Source organism: Loxodonta africana, chromosome 25 (genome assembly GCF_030014295.1).
Source record: "Loxodonta africana isolate mLoxAfr1 chromosome 25, mLoxAfr1.hap2, whole genome shotgun sequence".
Classification (NCBI taxonomy): Eukaryota; Metazoa; Chordata; class Mammalia; order Proboscidea; family Elephantidae; genus Loxodonta; species Loxodonta africana.
The window spans coordinates 16,015,713-16,034,343 of NC_087366.1; the positions used below are offsets into that span (position 1 = coordinate 16,015,713).

Consider the following 18,631-nt stretch of genomic DNA (forward strand, 5'->3'; position numbering starts at 1 on the left):
GGATAACTATCTATTAACTCAATTCAGATACAAGAAATTATGTTCACCTATTTTTTTTATAGCATCAGAAAGGAGCCCTGGTGGCGCAATGCTTAAGCTCGGCTACTAACCAAAAGGTTGGTGGTTCGAACCTACCAGTCACTCTGTGGGAAAAAGATGTGCCAGTCTGCCTCCATGAAGATTTACAGCCTTGGAAAGCATGCGGGGTAGTTCTATTCTGTCTTGTAGGGTCATTATAAGTCAGAATCAACTTGACAGCAGTGGGAAACTGCTAGTGATATAAAGAGTAGCTTTTTAAAAACAATGGAGCCCTGGTGGTGCAGTGGTTAAGAGCTCAGCTGCCAACCAAAATGCTGGCAGCTCGAACCCACCAGCCGTTCCTTGAAAATTCTATGGGGCAGTTCTACTCTGTCCTATAGGGTTGCTATGAGTCGGAATCAACTTGACGGCAATGAGTTTTTTAAAACCATACATTACCATATTAGGAGATGGCCGTAAATCAGGAGGAATGCAAAAAATTGGAGAAAATGATGTTTTTCCTTCCCACACGTGCTGCTACATACATAAATTACATATCAAGGTATAAAAAGTGATTTGTATTTACAACTAAAACTTGTATTTATATTTACAGAATATTTTGTTTTTATACCAAATGGTTTTTTTTGTTTTGTTTTTTTTTGTTTATCCCTTGTCTTTATAATATTTCATTAGGTGCTAAAAAAATAAAGTGGGATAAAAATATAATCCTATGGACTCCTAGAGGGCTTGGGTATGGAAAAGTTGCACTTATAATTCAGAAAAAAGGTTTTAGGCTGAAAAACGAATTCCACGTTAAGGAAAAAGGAAAGTATACTTTCTACATATTAGTTAATTCTTAATTTTTATATTTATTGCCCCATCAATGTTAATTCTTATAAAAATATTTTTCTAAACAGCAAGGTGGGATTTTTAAACAAAATCATTTTTTACCTGTATGAATTCTGATTTTGATCCACACTAAGAAGATGCCCATTTTTCCTCCAAGTGATTGATGGTTTTGGTATTCCAGTTACCTCACAAGCCAGAGTAGCTTGAACATTTACCATTACAGTTATGTTGGTAGGACCGGGAGCAATAGATGGAGGAACTAAAACAATATCACCAAATAAGAAGGGAATATATTCAACAAATAGTGCCATTTGAAGTATTTGTGCAAAATTAAAATTAATCATTGGTAACTTGTCTCATAGTTATGAACACAATAAGACTCTGTGAATTTAAATAGTGCATTGATGGTGCTAACCATGCTGGGGAGAAAACATGGGCCTTTATGCTCATGAAATAATGTAATGCATTTAAATAGCCCTGGGTGTCAAGGTCACTAGTTTAGGTTATTTGATCCAAAGCATTTGACCCAAAGACTGGAGGTTGTTTATAAAAGTATATTTACCATGGACCTGTAAATCTATTCGCCTGCGGTCCATTCCAGCAGCATTGGTAGCCATACACAAATACCGCCCAGCATCACTGACAAGTGCTGACTGGATAAGAAGGAATCCATTTTCCAAGATGGCATATCTACAACAAAGATCAGAAGTGATGGTCCCTGAATCAGTCTCATCTGACTCTTCTCCTTTTGATAGAAGGCATTTTTAAAGGCTTAGTCAAATCCACTTTTAGTCCTTTTCCTCTTTTAGATAAAACATATTTATAAGCCCTTGGTGGAAGAAAAGGATGCAAAGGTGAATAGAAAATGAGCTTGTGATATTGGGTGGATTATAACCATTGTGTTTTCAGTATGAGTCTTTGGAATTATACTTGTGAAACGCTCCATTTTCAATCTCATGTTAAGATGAAAAGACTAATTATAAATATAATAAAATAAAAATAATGCATTGGAAAAAGATTTAAGGATTTATGTTTCAGTTCTTACAGTATTTTTCATTCTTTTCCAGCATTGTTACCTTGCGTGATTCCCGGCTAGTGCAACACCGTCCTTTCTCCACGTTATTCTTGGGGTTGGCACACCTTCAGCGAGGCATTCCAATGGAATCGACTTATTTAAGTGAATGACGAGGCTCTGAGGGCCACCCTTTATATTTGGAGGAACTGTACATGAGATTCAATGAAAAAATTCAGTTATATTAATAGCATAGCCTGAACTAAGACCCTGAAGAAGTAAAGCAAGGTGAGCTTTGAGTCACATGCACAGCTTTGTCTACAGCTAATTTATGTTAGTACAATAAATAGAATTGAGGTTTAATTCCTAAAATCTTACAGAAGATACTTTGTGTTTAAAAACAAAGCATTGATGGGGGAGGGGGATTTTAAATCCCTGATATGGTGTGTGAAATTTGGTTCTCTGTGAGAGCGCCTTCAATAAAAATCAGCTCTGGCTTGATGCAAATTAAAGATGATATTTCTTATTTCTCCTTGGCCAAATAATGGTCAGAGAATGTTAACACTGGAACAATTTCACTTTAAATAAAGAACAGAAAGTAGTCTGTTTTAATGAAATGCACATCTGTGATTAATCATGCAAGTCTCAGAGCATTTATTTTATTAAACATTGAGTTCATATGGGAATAGAAAACCTGCATTTGAATTTTAGTATTAGAGGTATAACTTTGGCGGGTCACCACTAACCCATACAATTTCATATATTGAAAATCCAAAAAGGAGTCTCTTGAGGGAAAAGCATATTTTATATTCCTGAATTTTGACAAATTTTACTAGTTAGATTTTATTCTTCAGAGAATTACAGTACTACAGCAGTCTACATCTTGCTCATATAAATATATGTATATACCCATGCCACCATCAATAATAGTGAACTAAATCATGGGTCACTTGTCATCCAGGGATTAAGTGCCTTTGTTTCCTCAATGTCTCTGATGTGAATGACACAAAACATCAGGATGTACTAATAACCACCAGTCATATATTATCACCTAAAACCCATTGTCGTTGAGTCGATTCTGACTCATAGTGACCCTATAGGACAGAGTAGAACTGCCCGGTGGATTCAAATTGCCAAACTTTTGGTTAGCAATGTAGCTCTTAACCACTACGTCACCAGGGTTTCCACATTATCATCTAAGATAGAGTCATATATCTCTAATTATGTTTTTTTCTAAAACTGAATTAATTTAAAATATAGCTCCAATACAAATTGAGCATCTTGGTGTGTATGTGTTTTTTGTTTTTTTTTCCAGAAGATAACCACAAGGATTCATTTAGCATGTTCATTAAAAAGAAAAAAAAAAAAAATCATTTCTTTGAATGCCTCTGGTTAAATTTTTTAATTGTAAAGCAATTATAATTTTTCTTACCATGTACAGTGAGAATAAATTCTCTTGTAGTCTTTCCTGCAACGTTGCTGGCAACACAGGTATAATTGGCTGTATCATCTAGATCTGCATTATTAATTTGAAAGTATCTCCCTCCAGATAAAATTCGCACCCGAGGCATTGCCTAGATTAAGCAAGTAAAATTTACCATGAAAATGTCAGAAAAGGGGAAGAAAATGTTACTTTCCAGTATCAAATGTAACTATAGTGAACTGCGGAGCTTCTGTCTGCCAGCATGCTTTGACTGCTCCCTCACCATTTATTCTGGTATCAGAAACCCTGGGGAGCTATTTCTATGACTGCAGTTAAGGCAAGCACACAATCAGTGCCTCCACTTCCTCTGGCCACAATGACCCACTCAAGAATGGGCAGATGACTTGAGCTGGATTTCTATCAGAGCCCTCCTCAAGACTGCTGATGGTGGTGTTTGAGGGGAGGGAAAGGCATGAACTTTTTACTAGAATCACTGGATGTAAAGATGACAATTCTGGAGGCAGTCTTTGTCACCATTTGGGGACAGCCTGCTCTGAATTTAAGACAAACGAAACAGTTGAGAGTGGAAGAAAGAACCCAGATGCCTGATTATAAGTTCTGTGGACTATATTTTAATTTTTAACTTTTAAAGCAGGGTTTTTTGGCTAGTAAAAATTTTCAGAGTTGATTCTTAAAATGCCTTTCTTCCATGAACATCACTAAGTGCTACTAAGTAAGTCTCACTATAATTTCTCTTATCAATTATCTCTTTAAAAAAATAAATAAATGGGTTCCAGTAGATACACAGGTCAATTCACAGAGTATCTTGAATCTAAACACCTGTCTTTTGGCCTGTAGTCAACCACAAACTACTCCAGTAAAGGCTGAGAGGAGAAGGCCAATTCATGGACCCTGTAACCACTGCTACAACGCTGACTAACCAGTAGTCTTATGTTATTTTGTCTTCCCTACTAGCAAAGACTTCACAGTTGAGTTTTTTTTTTTTTTGGTCTCAAAATGAATCTGTAGAAGCTCGCAAAAGATTCACCTGTAACTGCTCTCCATTTCTCAGCCAAGTGATTATAGGTGGGGGCACAGCATCCGATTTACATTCCAACGTCACTTGTCTATTCTGTAATACGGTGAAATCCTGAGGCTCATCAGTTCCAGCAATATTAGGGGGTACTGGGTGTGAGAACAAATGCATAAAAGGCTTTCAATAAATGATATGTAGAATGATCCAAAGTATCATAGGCATTCAATGACTTGTTGCCACTCTAATAAATAAGAGGTATGAATTTTAAACATTACTTGATTAATTTATAGTATAAATAGTGGAATGGCTTTACTTTACTCAGCACTTTCATATACATTAATTGGTAAAATCCTTCCAACAACCACATGAGTGACAGGATAGGTGCTATAATAACATTATTATCACCATTTGACAGGTAAATTCACTGAAGCAAAGAGAAAAAACCAAAACCAAACTCACTGCTATCCAGTCAATTCTGACTCCTAGCGACCCTATAGAACTGCCCCATAGGGTTTCCAAGGCTGTAAAGCTTTACAGAATTAGACTGCCACATCCTTCTCCTGTGGAGTGGCTGGAGGGTTCAAAGCACAGAACTTTTGGTTAGAAGCCGAGAGCTTTAACCACTGTGCCACCAGAGCTCAGGATCCCTTTTCTAGGTTCTATGCTTGGTAATAGTTTCCTCTGAACACCAGATTTTAAAACCACCAAATCTGTCTACCCATTAATATTCAGAAATGTGTCTACTTTTCTACAGTGATCTTTTTATGTGACTGTTAAAGGTCAAATTTACATATCAATTATGACAGGTCTAATTTGTGTGTAGGTGTGTGTGTGTTAGGGGAGGTCTATTTAAATTCATGGTTATGAGAACTCATCGAGATCTTATGTTTACTTTTCTAAATGTTTCTCTCCATGAAGAGTAATTACCATTTCTATGTCAAAACAGTATTGGTCAGAGTCTTATTGGCCCAATTTTCCTAAAGGGTAATTTAGCAATAAGTTTCAAAAGTCTTAAAAGGGTGTTGTGTGTGTGTGCGTGCTTAACCAAACAAGTGTACTTATAGAAATTTACCAAATAAAATAATTAGGGGAATAGGTCAGTATGTAAGTACAAAGATGTCTATAATGGTATTGTTTATATTGGTGAAAATGAAGAAACAATCTAACTATCCAAAACTAGGGATATGATTAAATAAATGATGGCATATTAATATAATGGGACACTATGCTTTTTTTTTTTATGCAACCATAAAAATATATTTATTCTCATTAAAACATTTTCACCATACTGTTAAGTTTTTTTTTTGTTAAGTGAGAGACAAATCAAGTTAAATACTACATGCTGTATGATCGTATTTCTGTGACAAAACATATATATAGATAAAGTCATCTTTCTCTAGTGAGATTATGGCTGATGTTTGTTTTCTTCTTTATCATAATTACAGTCTACGGTTTTAAATCAACGAATATAAATTCTTTGTGCAGGAACAAAACAAATAACTCAAAAACTCAACTGAACTATCCTCAAAGAATACTTGATCAGTCAAATATAAGATGCCAATTTGTAAAATACAAATTGCCTAATATATAAACGTATCTCATGCTGTGCTGTGGAGTTACCCCCTTTTGCCTAGCGCGTGGCTTCTAAGTAGGTGTGTGTATGGTAGACTGCAGGACGTTTTGCCAGATTTACCATGCACTCTCACTAAATATTCTTTATCATCATCTCCTGCAGGACTGGATGCCAGACAGGTATATCTTCCTGTATCCTCCACCTGCAAAACCCAAACAAGTGAATTAAACAATGCCTAACCTGTTTGTTTTGGTGATGAGAATCAATATGCATGAGAATAAATTATCCCAACTGAAAATAAAAGTCCCAATGAAAAAACAACATATCCTTACAGAAACACAATAATTAAAAACTTCACAAACTGATTAACACTTGCGATTAGTGCTCCGATATTGAGCATTGCTTGGCATTTCTATTACATGTGAATCTACGTGTAAACAAGGTTTCAGTATCTGATCTCAGGATGCTTGCATGTTAGGATCTTTGTCCAGGAAAAGATGCAGGGGATCTTGGAGAACGCAGATATATAATGTACCTAACACCATACATGGCAGACTAGATATTCAGTGTTTATTAAAGAAATAAGTATTTATGGGTTTAAACTGTGAACTGAAAAGTGCAATTAGAGCCTTACTGAAGAAAATAAAGTCCATTTGTTAAATAAAAAGCAAATAAATAAAATGCCATACTATTAAAACAAAGCACATTAATCCTACATTTTGAATACACCTTTGATGTGCATCATGAAAGGGCTATAAGGCAATTTGGCTGTAAATAGCATCAGACTGAAGCAGAATCCATTATTACCCTACTAAAAATGGAAGTATTGCTTTAGAAACCCACAAGACGACTTTCCACTGGAAGCGTTAGTCTTCGTTCGTGTGTATGACATTGTGCAGACACAACCTGGGCGTATGCACATTTAGGGCATACTCGGGAAAGCAGTTGATCTTACTACTGTGAAAACAGCATTTGGAAGGGTAGAAAATGTCTATTTTCATTTTTTTTTCATACTTGGACTTCTCTAGAATATTGGGAATTTTTTAATTCTTGCGTTCAAGGTTGATTTTATAGCTTATGAAAAACTTTTTGGAGGGCTATGAAAATGCCTTCAAAAAAATTAAGACTAGAACATTTGGAAAAATAAATACAATTTTACAAGAACTACTTTCATACAGTCCTTTTGTTTATGAATTAAAAATGATGCATCGCTGCCTACAGAATAGCTTCTGAATGTTTTATCGTATTTTTTTTATTGTGGCGAAAGCATACACAACATACCCCATCTCAACAAGCTGCACACGTAACACTGATTATACTACATTTACCAAGTGGTGCAACCATTCTCTCTCTCCTCTTGCAAACCATTTCACCACCGTTAACATAAACTCAGTGCCACCTAAGCAAAAAGTACACTTTTCCCACTTCCGCCCCTGGTAACCACTAACAATCTTTGGTTTCTACATATTTGTTTTTTCCATATAAGTTACAGCATACAATATTTGTCGTTTTGTGACTTATTTTGCTTAGCATCATGTTTTCAAGGTTCAGCCATACTGTGAAGTGCATCAATACTTCATTGCTCTTTATGGCTGAGTTGTATTCTACTGTGTGTGTTTACCACATTTTGTTTATCCATTCATTTGTTGATGGGTGTTTTGTGTTTCTACCTTTTGGCTATTGTGAAAAGTGCTGCAAGGAACATTGGTGTACAGGTTTCTGTCTGTGTTCCTGCCTGCACTTCTTCTGGGTATATACCTAGGATTGGGATTGCTGAGTCATACGGTAATTCTATGTTCAACTTGCTGAGGAACTGCCAAACTGTTTTCCACAGTGGCTGTGCCGTTTAATATTCCCATCAGCAATGGATGAAGGTTCCAGTTTCTCTACAAACTTGTCAACACCTGCTGGGTTTCTTTTTTTTGTTTGTTTTTTGATCATTACCATTCTGATATGGGTGAGATGATATCTCATTGTGGTTTATCAAATTCATTGTTTTGTATCTCTCTAATGGCTGATGACGTTGAGTATGTTTTCGTGTGTTTGTTGGCCATCTGAATATCTTCTCTGATGAGCTGTCTGTTCAAGCCTTTTGTCCATTTTTTTGACTGAGTTGTCTTTTCATTGTTAAGTTGTAGGAGTTTTTAAAATATATTTTGGATATTAGGCCCTCATTGGATATATGGTTTATGAAAATCTTCTCCCAATCTATAGGTTGTCTTTTCACTTTTTTAAGTCCTTTGATGAACACAAGTATTTTCTCATCATACTTTAAAACTTCTAAACACTAACTCTTCTCTCCAACTCAATTAATTCCCAACAGATATTGCCTCTTCCACTTGTCTTGCCTTAGCCAAACTTGAACCATAAATCATAAACTCTTAAATCCTGTCTCCTCTAAGAAGTATGTCTTTAGAACTTATACCCTGGATACCCACAGCCATTTGTAACTACATTTTCTAAAGTGTGTTCTGTTAATAGAGTTATTTATAGTTAAACAGGTTTCATTAGAATATAATTTTGCAGAGGTGTCTACATGCATTATGGCTCACAAAGAAGGGGTATGTAAACTTTTCCAAACCTATTTGGACATCAATTTTTTTTTCTTTCTTAGAATAAATTACAGGACTGGCTACTGTTCCATGAAATATGTTTTACAAAACTTTTGTCTCTGCCACACAATTTGCAAAGCATCCACTATGTGCTAGGCATAACCATGTGTTCCAGATACATACACAAAAAGACAAAGTTCAGATATGTAAAATATAATGCAGGAAGTGCTATAACAGAAGTATGTGAAAACTGCTATGAAAATACAGAGAAGATGAATAAAGACTAGTTCTGGGACTTGGTCATATTTAATTTTACACATCTATCCTGGCAATGGGTTTGATACTGTTTTTAATGGTTTTATTATTGTTTCATGGAAACCTTGGTGGCGTAATGGTTAAGTGTTACAGCTGCTAACCAAAGGGTCGGCAGTTCAAATCTACCAGGTGCTCCTTGGAAACTCTGTGAGGCAGTTCTACTCCGTCCTATAGGGTTGCTACAGGGTTGCTTTGAGTCGGAATCGACTCGACGGCACTGGTTTTTTTTGTTTTTTTTATTGTTTCATATCTAATTGTATCTTATGTTTAGTTTTATTTTCCCTAGACAAGCTGAAATGTCTTTCAAGGCTGAGATATGTCTTGTGTACATCTGTATTCCCCACAATACCTAGAACGTGTTGGAAATCTGGTCAACAAATTCTTACAAAATTGAATTCAAGCCCCTTTGTTTTCTCGATAATATTGCATATTCTGCAGAACGTCACTATTTAACACTATGTGGGAACTTTGTCTTGTTTAGTTGTAACCAAACATTCCATTCTTGCATTTCAGATCTACTGCACTGGAGCCTTAAACCCTCTTTCAAGCTCTGTTTACCATTATTACTGTTGTTGTCTTCCATCGACTCGATTTCGACTCATAGTCATGTCACCCGGTAAGGACCTACCCAATCATCCTATGTGACAGAGTAGAACTGCTCCATAAGGTTTCCTAGGCTGTCTTCTTTATGGGAGAAGATCACCAGCTCTTTTCTCCCGTGCAGCGACTGGCCAGTTTGAACCGCAGACCTTCTGATTAGCAGCTGATGTTTAACCATTGTGCCACTAGGGCTCCTTTTCCTGTCTACCATTATTTCTTTATATTTATGCTTCTGTTTCACACACTCCCTTGTCTCCATGCTGATTGTTATGTAAGAACATTCTTTTGTAACATTTTTTTTTTTTTTTTGGCTGAAAATATATCGCCCAGGAGTTTTGAATCAGTAAGTAGTTTGACAGTTTAACCTGACTCCTCTCTGAGCTATTGCGATGTGTGATTTGTAGAAGAAGGAAATGGGAGACATATGTTCCTTGATGTTAGAAACAAAGCTGCACTGAGTTCTACTGCCTGGGCTTTTGAGCCGGACCCACACTTGAGTCTCAGTTCCGTTACCGAGCAGTGGCCGCCAAGTGCTGGGTCTCTCTGTGCCTGTTTTGGATTTGCTCAATGGGGATTAAGACACTGCCTCACAGCGTTGTCGTGAGGGCTGGCTGTGACAGACAGCCCAGTGCTGAACACACGGCTGACACCGTAGACAATTTACAGTCGTTAGCTCTCTTCTTGCAGTTCCCCTTCCCTCCTCTTTGCTCAATGAAGATGCAAACAGGATATAAATACCTAACTTTGTTATTCTATATTGAAAGGGATTTTGAAGATGATAATAGCACCATCAGCAGCAACAATTCTAACTCTTAGATTTCTATCTAACTCTTTTTAGACTGTGGCAAATGAAGTTTAAACACTTCATGTTAGAATATCTCACTAAATCCTCAACTGTATGAACTGGGTATTACTATTATTTTATCCCCAGTTTACAGATGAGGGCATTAGGGCCCAGACAGAGAATGTTTGTAATACAGGGTTTGTCTTTGTTATTAGAACAGAGGATTGTTACCATAAGTCATTTCCAAATATACTTCTCTCTAATATATTCATATTTCAGATAAATTTCTTCAAGTGCTGATTAAAAGAACTAGTCAATTTTATCATTTGAAAAAGTACATCTCTTCAGACTTTCACGTCTCCTAGTTCATTTTGGGAATCAAAATGCTATTTAAAGCCTCCATATATGTGATAATGGATTGCTTTTTGCCAGTTTAGTAAAGGGCTGCATGGCACAAAATAAGTGCTCAGGAAATATATTAGCCTTTATAGCACTGCGAAAATTGCAAGAGTTAACGTGCAGCTATCTTGCTCTCTTCAGAATTTAATGAGCTACCTCTTCTGGTTTCCTTTTAGTCACGTTACCCTGTAAGTCCCTACCTAGTCACACATGTGATAGAGCCAATCTACCTTTGCTAAAGTTACACAGGTGTGTGATATATTCTGGTGTAAGGACATAATTTCTCCAATGTTTTTCATGTACTAACAAGTGCAAAGTTTAACCTAGGATAAAGCAGTTGTATGAACGTTGACACCTACCTGAGCACTGTATATGCGAAGAACCTCTCCTCCTCCTAGAGTTTGCACCTGATGCAGCTGTGGAAGTGGCCGTCCATCTTTCATCCACATAATTTTAGGAGCTGGGATTCCAGAAGCAATGCAAGTAAGTTCAAGTGGATTACTGACAATCACTGATATCTCTTCAGGTTCTTCAGAACCATTAATATGAGGTGGCTCTATTTAAGAGAAATCAAAAACAATGACAAAATTAACTTGCTGTTTGATAAAAGACTGCTGATTATAAAAAGTTAAAAAGAATATCCAACTCAAATTTATGTCCACATGATATGAACTGATTAGAATAAGAAAACCCAAATGATAATTCCTAGATGTCATTGCCATTTTTCACTGGCACTATTTTAAAAAGTATGGGTTATGCCTTCCATAGATCATGAAGTAAATGCCAGGCCATTAGAAGGTAATTATAGGACATTAGTTGGAATTCTGATAATTAGAGCATTCTTATCTAACTGGGTGGATCTGAAAAGAATAAAAATGAAATCCATTTTGTACCATTTATTTAAAGAGAGGTACTAAAAAATACTAGCGTGTTTTTGCACGTTTTAAATACAGATTGATCTCACAAAAGCAAGAGGCAAATGCTATGGAATTTTTGCTATCGTATTTTCCATGAAGAACTCTAAGGCAAAAAAAAAAAGATTATGCAGGAGAAAAAAAATAGTTATATCAGGAGACAATGATTTCCGTATCAAACACATTCGTTATGGTTAGGCATGAATAATTTTATCTTTTCTTCCTTATACTTCTAAAACGACCTTTCTCAAGAGGATGTAAAAGAATTGAAGCACTGGGAAGAAATATTAGGGCCCTCAATCCAACTCCCACACCCCTCCCCCCACCAAGTTTAGAAATCCCTTTAAGACAGAATGCCCTTGTAATGATTATTCAAGCTTTCTATGGATGTTTCCAGCTTAGAATTTCATAAGGCAGCCAAAACAGCTGTTGGACAGCTCCAAAGGTTAGCTGTTTTCTAGCAGGCACATAGTTTAGAATAGTGGCTCACAGCAGAGTCTCTGGAGTCAGACAGCCTGAGTTTAAATCCTGGGCTCCAACAATTATCAGCTCAGGGGATTTGCATAAATCTCTAAAATGAGAATAATGATATTATTTACCTAATAAGATTGTTGTGAGGATGCAATGAGATAACCTCTATGCATTTTACAGGCGCGTTAAAAAAAAAACCAAATCTGTTGTCATCGAGTCTGTTCCAACTCATAGTGACCCTACAGTACAGAGCAGAACTGTCCCATAGGGTTTCCAAGGAGTAGCTGGTGGATTTGAACAGCTGACCTTTTGGTTAGCAGCTGTAGCTCTCAACCACTGTGCCACCAGGGCTCCAGGCACATAGTAAATGCTTAATAAATTATTACTACTATGTAGCAATTTAGGGGAGATGGTAGTAGTGGTACAGTTTTTTAATCTCTCCAAAATCGCATGTAAAAATAAATAAAGTATCTACATATCAAAACCAAACACTCATGGACAACATTTGCAAGAATACTGGATGACAAAATATCCCTACACACCTGAGAGTACAAACAGATAAAGACAAATCACCAAGACCTGTGTGGTATGGTGTGAGAGAAAGCAGAAGGAAGCAAGAGGCTTTTCTGAGAATAGGAGATTCACAATATGGCTAACAGATACTTACTGGAAACCACTGTAGGCCAATTTAAATAGAGCAGCTAAAACTTGGAGGGTTTATGCCTATTCCAAAGATCAACTCAGTAGCAATGAGCATCCCCAGCCCCCAAACTGTGGTTTTTCTTTAAGTATAATTTTGTTCTCAAAGGAACCAAGGCTTATTGGAGAAATATATAATCACAAGTCTGGGAAAGAAAAAGAACAAGATAAGCCTGGAACAGTTTGTCATACCAGATAGCAAGAAAGTTATCAAAGACTACTAGGGTCACATTCCAAAGACTCAGGAACCAACTTGATTGTGCCAAATATGAGACAATTTAATCACTGTAATTGTCTAAATTCTTCGGTTCATGATGATATATATTTTTAACAATGTTATTCAAAAATTACCTGGTTAACTTTGGAGAATGATATGGAACAAATCTGTTTTCTTGAAATCTGGTAGATTAATTGAAAGGATCAAGCATTCAACGGGCCTTTTCTCTGTGAACTGTTCTATGGGTAACTAAATAGTAAATGAGGGAAGCATCTCCTTATGACATTATTTCAGCTAATAAATGAAACAAAATGAAAGAGTGGATCTAGGCATTAAGCATTAAGAGCATCTATGACTGCAAAAAGAGAGATAAGCAGATATTACGTGCCTCCTTTTTTGGTAAAAGAAAACAGCTTGGCCTGTAATCTTGCTGAAGGGACTAAATCCAAATCTAGAGCAAGACTTTGCCCATTTGTAGGATCCACAGAAAACAGAGGAACATGTTGAACTAAATCACAAGTGTGCAACTGGCAAAACCCAGACTGTGGGAGAGTATACAGGACAAATGGCTCAAGTTCTCTGACAGATACAATGAAGGGAGAAAACAGGTGGGACAGTGCAGGAAGCTGTGAGATTAAAGGAGACCTAAATTTTTTAAAAGATACAAAAATTTAAGTAGGCGAGATTTAACTGTCTGAGGATGCAAACTTGAGGGATAAAATTATTTAAAAAAACCTCAGGTAAATGATTACCATAAAAGTCAGAATGGTGGTTACTTTTGAGGGCAGGATAACAGTTGATATTGAGATAGAGATACAGCAAGGGGTCTCCGAGTGGCCAGCAAAGTTCTATTTCTTGACCTGGATGGTGATTACAAAACTCTATGCTGTATAATAACTCATTAAGCTATATATTTGTTTTGTGTTTATGTATCTGTTATATTTTACAATGAAAAGTTTTATTATTTTTTTTAAGTCACTACTACTATAATCTCTACTACAGCTGTTGGTACCATTATTAAAATCTGCCTTCTAAAAATCTTTGCTTCTTAGATCTAGTTTTCCTGTCTGGAACAACAAAAAAAGGATACCATTAAATCTGTTGTCTTTTTCAGATTATTTGCTGGCAAAATACATTTTCTTAAGTGCAATTTAAGACAGACCCAAGATTTCCTGTGCAAAAGGTTTCAATAGCTTATATCCTCATTATGACTTCCAAGTCTTCCACAGCATGATTTTGGTCTACCTTTAAAACGTTATCTACTTTTGAAAAATATTTTATTTTGTTGTTGAGAATATATACAGCAAAACATACATCAATTCAACCATTTCTACATGTACAATTCAGTGACACTGATTACATTCTTTGAATTGTGAAACCATTCTCACCCTCTTTTTCGGGGTTGTTCCTACCTCATTAACATAAGCTCACTTGCCCAGAAGGGTTCTGTCTAATCTTTTGAGTTGCTATGGTCACTTTGATCCTATATGAAACCAAAATAAATAAATAAATAAATAAATAAAACACACCCATTGCTATCTAGACAACTCTAATAGAGACCTTATATAGTTATTAAAAAAGCATAATGCTCAAGGAAGACATTTTTTTACTATTTAGGCTATTGTTTGCTTTTAAGAAGACTGCAGGGGATATTTTTGGCTTAAGGTTTAAAGAATATCTCAGGGCAATAGTTTCAGGGGTTCACCTAACCTACATGGCTTCAGGATGTCTGGAGGCCATGAGAATTTGAAATTCTGTTCTGTATTTTCCCCATTTTGATCAGAATTCCTCTACGGAATCTCTGATCAAAATGTTCAGTAATGGTAGCTGGGCACCATCCAGCTCTTCTAGTTTTGTAGCAAAGGAGACAGTTATTTATGGAGGCAATTAGCCACACATTCCATTTCTTCCTCCTATTCCTAACTGTCCTTCTTCCTCTGTTGCTCTAGGCAAATAGAGACCAATTGTGCTGGGATGGCTACTTGCAAGATTTTAAGACATTGCCTACTTTTAATAAACTTATATGTAACCTAACTTTCAAATTTAGGACAGAACGAGGAGATATTGTGTGGTTTAAAGTCAGGAAAGGTGTGCGTCAGGGTTATATCCTTTCACCATACCTATTCAATTTGTATGCTGAGCAAATAATCCGAGAAGCTGGACTATATGAAGAACAGGGCATCAGGACTGGAGGAAGACTCATTAACAACCCACGTTATGCAGATGACACAACCTTGTTTGCTGAAAGTGAAGAGAACTTGAAGCACTTACTGATGAAGATCAAAGATGAGAGCCTTCAGTATGGATTACACCTCAACATAAAGAAAACAAAAATCCTCAAAATTGGACCAATAAGCAACATCACGATAAATGGAGAAATGATTGAGGTTGTCAAGGATTTCATTTTACTTGGATCCGCAATCAACACCCATGGAAGCAGCAGGCGATAAATCAAAAGACATGTTGGATTGGGCAAATCTGCTGCAAAAATCTCTTTAAAGTGTTGAAAAGCAAAGATGTCACATTGAAGACTAAGGTGCGCCTGACCCAAGCCATGGTATTTTCAATCGCATCATATGCATGGGAAAGCTGGACAATGAATAAGGGAGACCAAAGAAGAATTGACGCCTTTGAATTGTGGTGCTGGCAAAGAATATTGAATATACCATGGACTGCCAAAAGGATGAATAAATCTGTTTTGGAAGAAGTACAACCAGGATGCTCCTTAGAAGCAATGATGACAAGACTGTGTCTTACATATTTTGGATATGTTGTCAGGAGGGATCCGTCCCTAGGGAAGGACATCATGCTTGGTAAAGTAGAGGGTCAGTGAAAAAGAGGAAGATTCTCAACAAGATGGACTGACACAGTGGCTGCAACAGTGGTCTCAAGCATAACAATTGTGAGCATGGCGCAAGACTGGGCAGTGTTTCATTCTGTGATACACAGGGTTGCCATGAGTCAGAACTGACTCGACAGCAGCTAACAACAACAACAACTTCAAATTAGACTTAACTCTTTCATAACAAGCCCAGTGCTTTTGTGCACTATGGCTTTACTAATGTTTTTTTCCTTCCACTGGCACATTCTCCCTCATAGTATTATTCTCTATCTACTCCTGTCGAAACATTATCAAGTTTCCATTCACGTTAAGTTGATTTGTAAAAAAAAAAAAAATCCTTTCTTGATTCTCTGAAATGAGTGTAAGATCTCTGCCCTCTAATTTCCACAACATGTTGCTTGTACCACTTAAAAGCACTTATCCAGTTCTGCATTTGACTACATTCAATTATTTCTTCCTTCTATATATTGGTTACTTACTATGAATCAGTCACTGAGGGTACAAAGATTAATACGACACGGCCTTTATCCTAAAAAAGTCATAGTCACTAGACCTAAAACAACAACAATGAAATTTCCCAAGAGGGTCAAACCCCGGTCTCCAGATCTTAAGTGTGTAAAGTGGCTGTGAACTGTCTTATTCCACATCTTGTCCATGTGTCTTGTACATCGAGTAGAACAGTAGCTGTCCACACCCTGGTGACTCTGAAATTTATGTTTTCAGCCCAGAGCTCTCTTCTGAGCTCCAGAGTCATAAATCCAATCATCAGATAAACATCTCCATGTGGACATTTGAAAGCTACTTCAAACTCAACACGTCCACAACTGGTGCTGTTATCTTACTCCCTAAAACCTGGTCCTTTTTCAGCATTCCCTTAATCTATGGCTCCTCCAACTGTTCAGTTACACAAGCCAGAAACCTAGGAGTCATCCTGGATAGCCCCTTCTCTATCACTCCCCTATGTCCAAATCTACAGCCAAGTTCTAATACTCCTACCTGCAATTATGACTAGAATACATCCTTTTCTCTCCACCCCCTACCCATCACTCTAATATGAGCTATGCTACTGTTCACTTGGAATGCAGTCTCCTCCTTCTGGGGTGTAGTTACCTACCCTACCCAGTATTACTTCTTTCTTTCTTTCTTACTTACAGACCCCAATTTTGTTGGGGGTGCCAAAGTGCTAAACAAACAAACAAACAAAAAAAAACTCCTGCTTTTTCCAAGCCTCTTTAGCAGATAGCAGATAAAGTGGACAGGTGAAGATTCTGGCCATTGCGATATAAAAGGAAATAGTTTTGTGGGGCTTCTAAGGAAGTCCCTAAAGGGGCAATCTTTCCCCCTTCCAATTTTTCATCCATGCTGTAAAGACCATGAGAACTGCAGTTATCTGAATTGCTGAACCAATGCCAACAATGGCTTACCCCCAGGCATCTCACTCAGTGAGGAAAGTAAGTTATTTTGTGGTTTAGACTCTTGGTTATTCACAGTCAAACACAATTCCTAATAATATACAGGTCTCTCAGAATCCACTCTTGCCCTGCTCCAGGTGGTTCTCCATTTTATAGTCAGAGTGATCTTTTCAGACTGCAATTCTAAAAAAAATCCTTTGCTGTCAAGTTGATTCTGACTCATATTGACTCTACAGGACAGAGTAGAACAGCCTCATAGGGCTTCGCATGTTGTAATCTTTATGGAAGCAGACTGCCACATCTTTCTCTTGCGGAGCAGCTGGTGGGTTTGAATCGCTGACTTGGTTAGCAGCCGAGTGCTTAAGCACTGCACCACCAGGGCTCCTTGCAACTCTAATCATGATATTTCATTTATTAGAACTTTTAATGACTTTCTGTTATTTTGAAGATAAACCAAGATTCTTAATGTGGTCAAGATGATCCTTCATGGTCTGGACCCTGTCAAAAACCCCTAACTTTATTTTTTATAGCGCTCTCCCTTGTTTTCAATGTTCTAGCCAAACTGGACCTTTTAGAACCTCTAATGTACCATAACACCTCCCACCACTTGGTTAGATTTAAGTTGAAAATTCTGAACGGTAACTCTGTTCCAGGTAAGGAGTTTTCCAGGTTTTAATGGGATTAGCTATTAACAGACACTGAAATATTGAAACCTCTTTTTTTTTTTTTTAATTGGGCTCTAAGTGAAAGTTTACAATTCAAGTCAGTTTCTCATACAAAAAGTTATACACACATTGTTATGTGACCCTAGTTTTTCTCCCTACAATGTGACTGCACACTCCTTCTCTCCACCCTGTATTTTCCGTGTCCATTCAACCAGCTCCTGTCCCCCTCTGCCCTCTCGTCTTGCCTCCAGACAGGAGTTGTCCATGGGTCAGCTCACGTGTCTACTTGAGCTAAGAAGCACACTCCTCACCAGTATCATTTTATGTCTTATAGTCCAGTCTAATCTTTGTCTGAAGAGTTGGCTTCAGGAATGGTTTTAGTTTTGAGCTAACAGAGAGTCCAGTGGACATGACCTCTGGGGTCCCTCCAGTCTCAGTCAAACCATTAAGTCTGTTGGTCTTTTTATTAGATTTGAGGTCTGCATCCCACTTTCCTCCTGCTCCATCAGGGATTCTCTGTTGCATTCCTCTCCAGGGCAGTCATTAGTGGTAGCTGGGCACCATCTAGTTCTTCTGGTCTCAGGCTGATGGAGTCCCTGGTTTATGTGGTCCTTTCTGTCTCTTGAGCTCAGAAACCTTTTATCTTTATGGTAAGCCAGTTTTCGATCTATTTCAAGGAAAAAAAAAAAAAAAACCCAGTGCCGTCGAGTTGATCCCGACTCATAGCGACCCTATAGGGCAGGGTAGAACTGCCCCATTGAGTTTCCAAGGAGTGCCTGTCAGATTTGAACTGCCGAGCCTTTGGTCAGCAGCCGTGGCACTTAACCACTACACCACCAAGGTTTCCAAT

The 18,631-nt window shown here is 37.3% G+C and overlaps 1 protein-coding gene across 1 annotated transcript in view; it reads right to left on the reverse strand.

Annotated features, from left to right (window-relative positions):
- The window catches only part of HMCN1 (hemicentin 1), a 551,217-nt gene that overhangs the window by 73,689 nt on the left and 458,897 nt on the right, over nucleotides 1–18,631 (reverse strand). The window contains exons 69-75 of the mRNA XM_064276506.1: nucleotides 10,921–11,117; nucleotides 6,032–6,113; nucleotides 4,351–4,487; nucleotides 3,312–3,453; nucleotides 1,944–2,088; nucleotides 1,430–1,557; nucleotides 970–1,126 (exon numbers count right to left, since the gene is read on the reverse strand). Of these exons, the coding sequence (XP_064132576.1) occupies nucleotides 970–1,126; nucleotides 1,430–1,557; nucleotides 1,944–2,088; nucleotides 3,312–3,453; nucleotides 4,351–4,487; nucleotides 6,032–6,113; nucleotides 10,921–11,117 (988 nt within the window). The remainder of the gene's footprint in view (nucleotides 1–969; nucleotides 1,127–1,429; nucleotides 1,558–1,943; nucleotides 2,089–3,311; nucleotides 3,454–4,350; nucleotides 4,488–6,031; nucleotides 6,114–10,920; nucleotides 11,118–18,631) is intronic.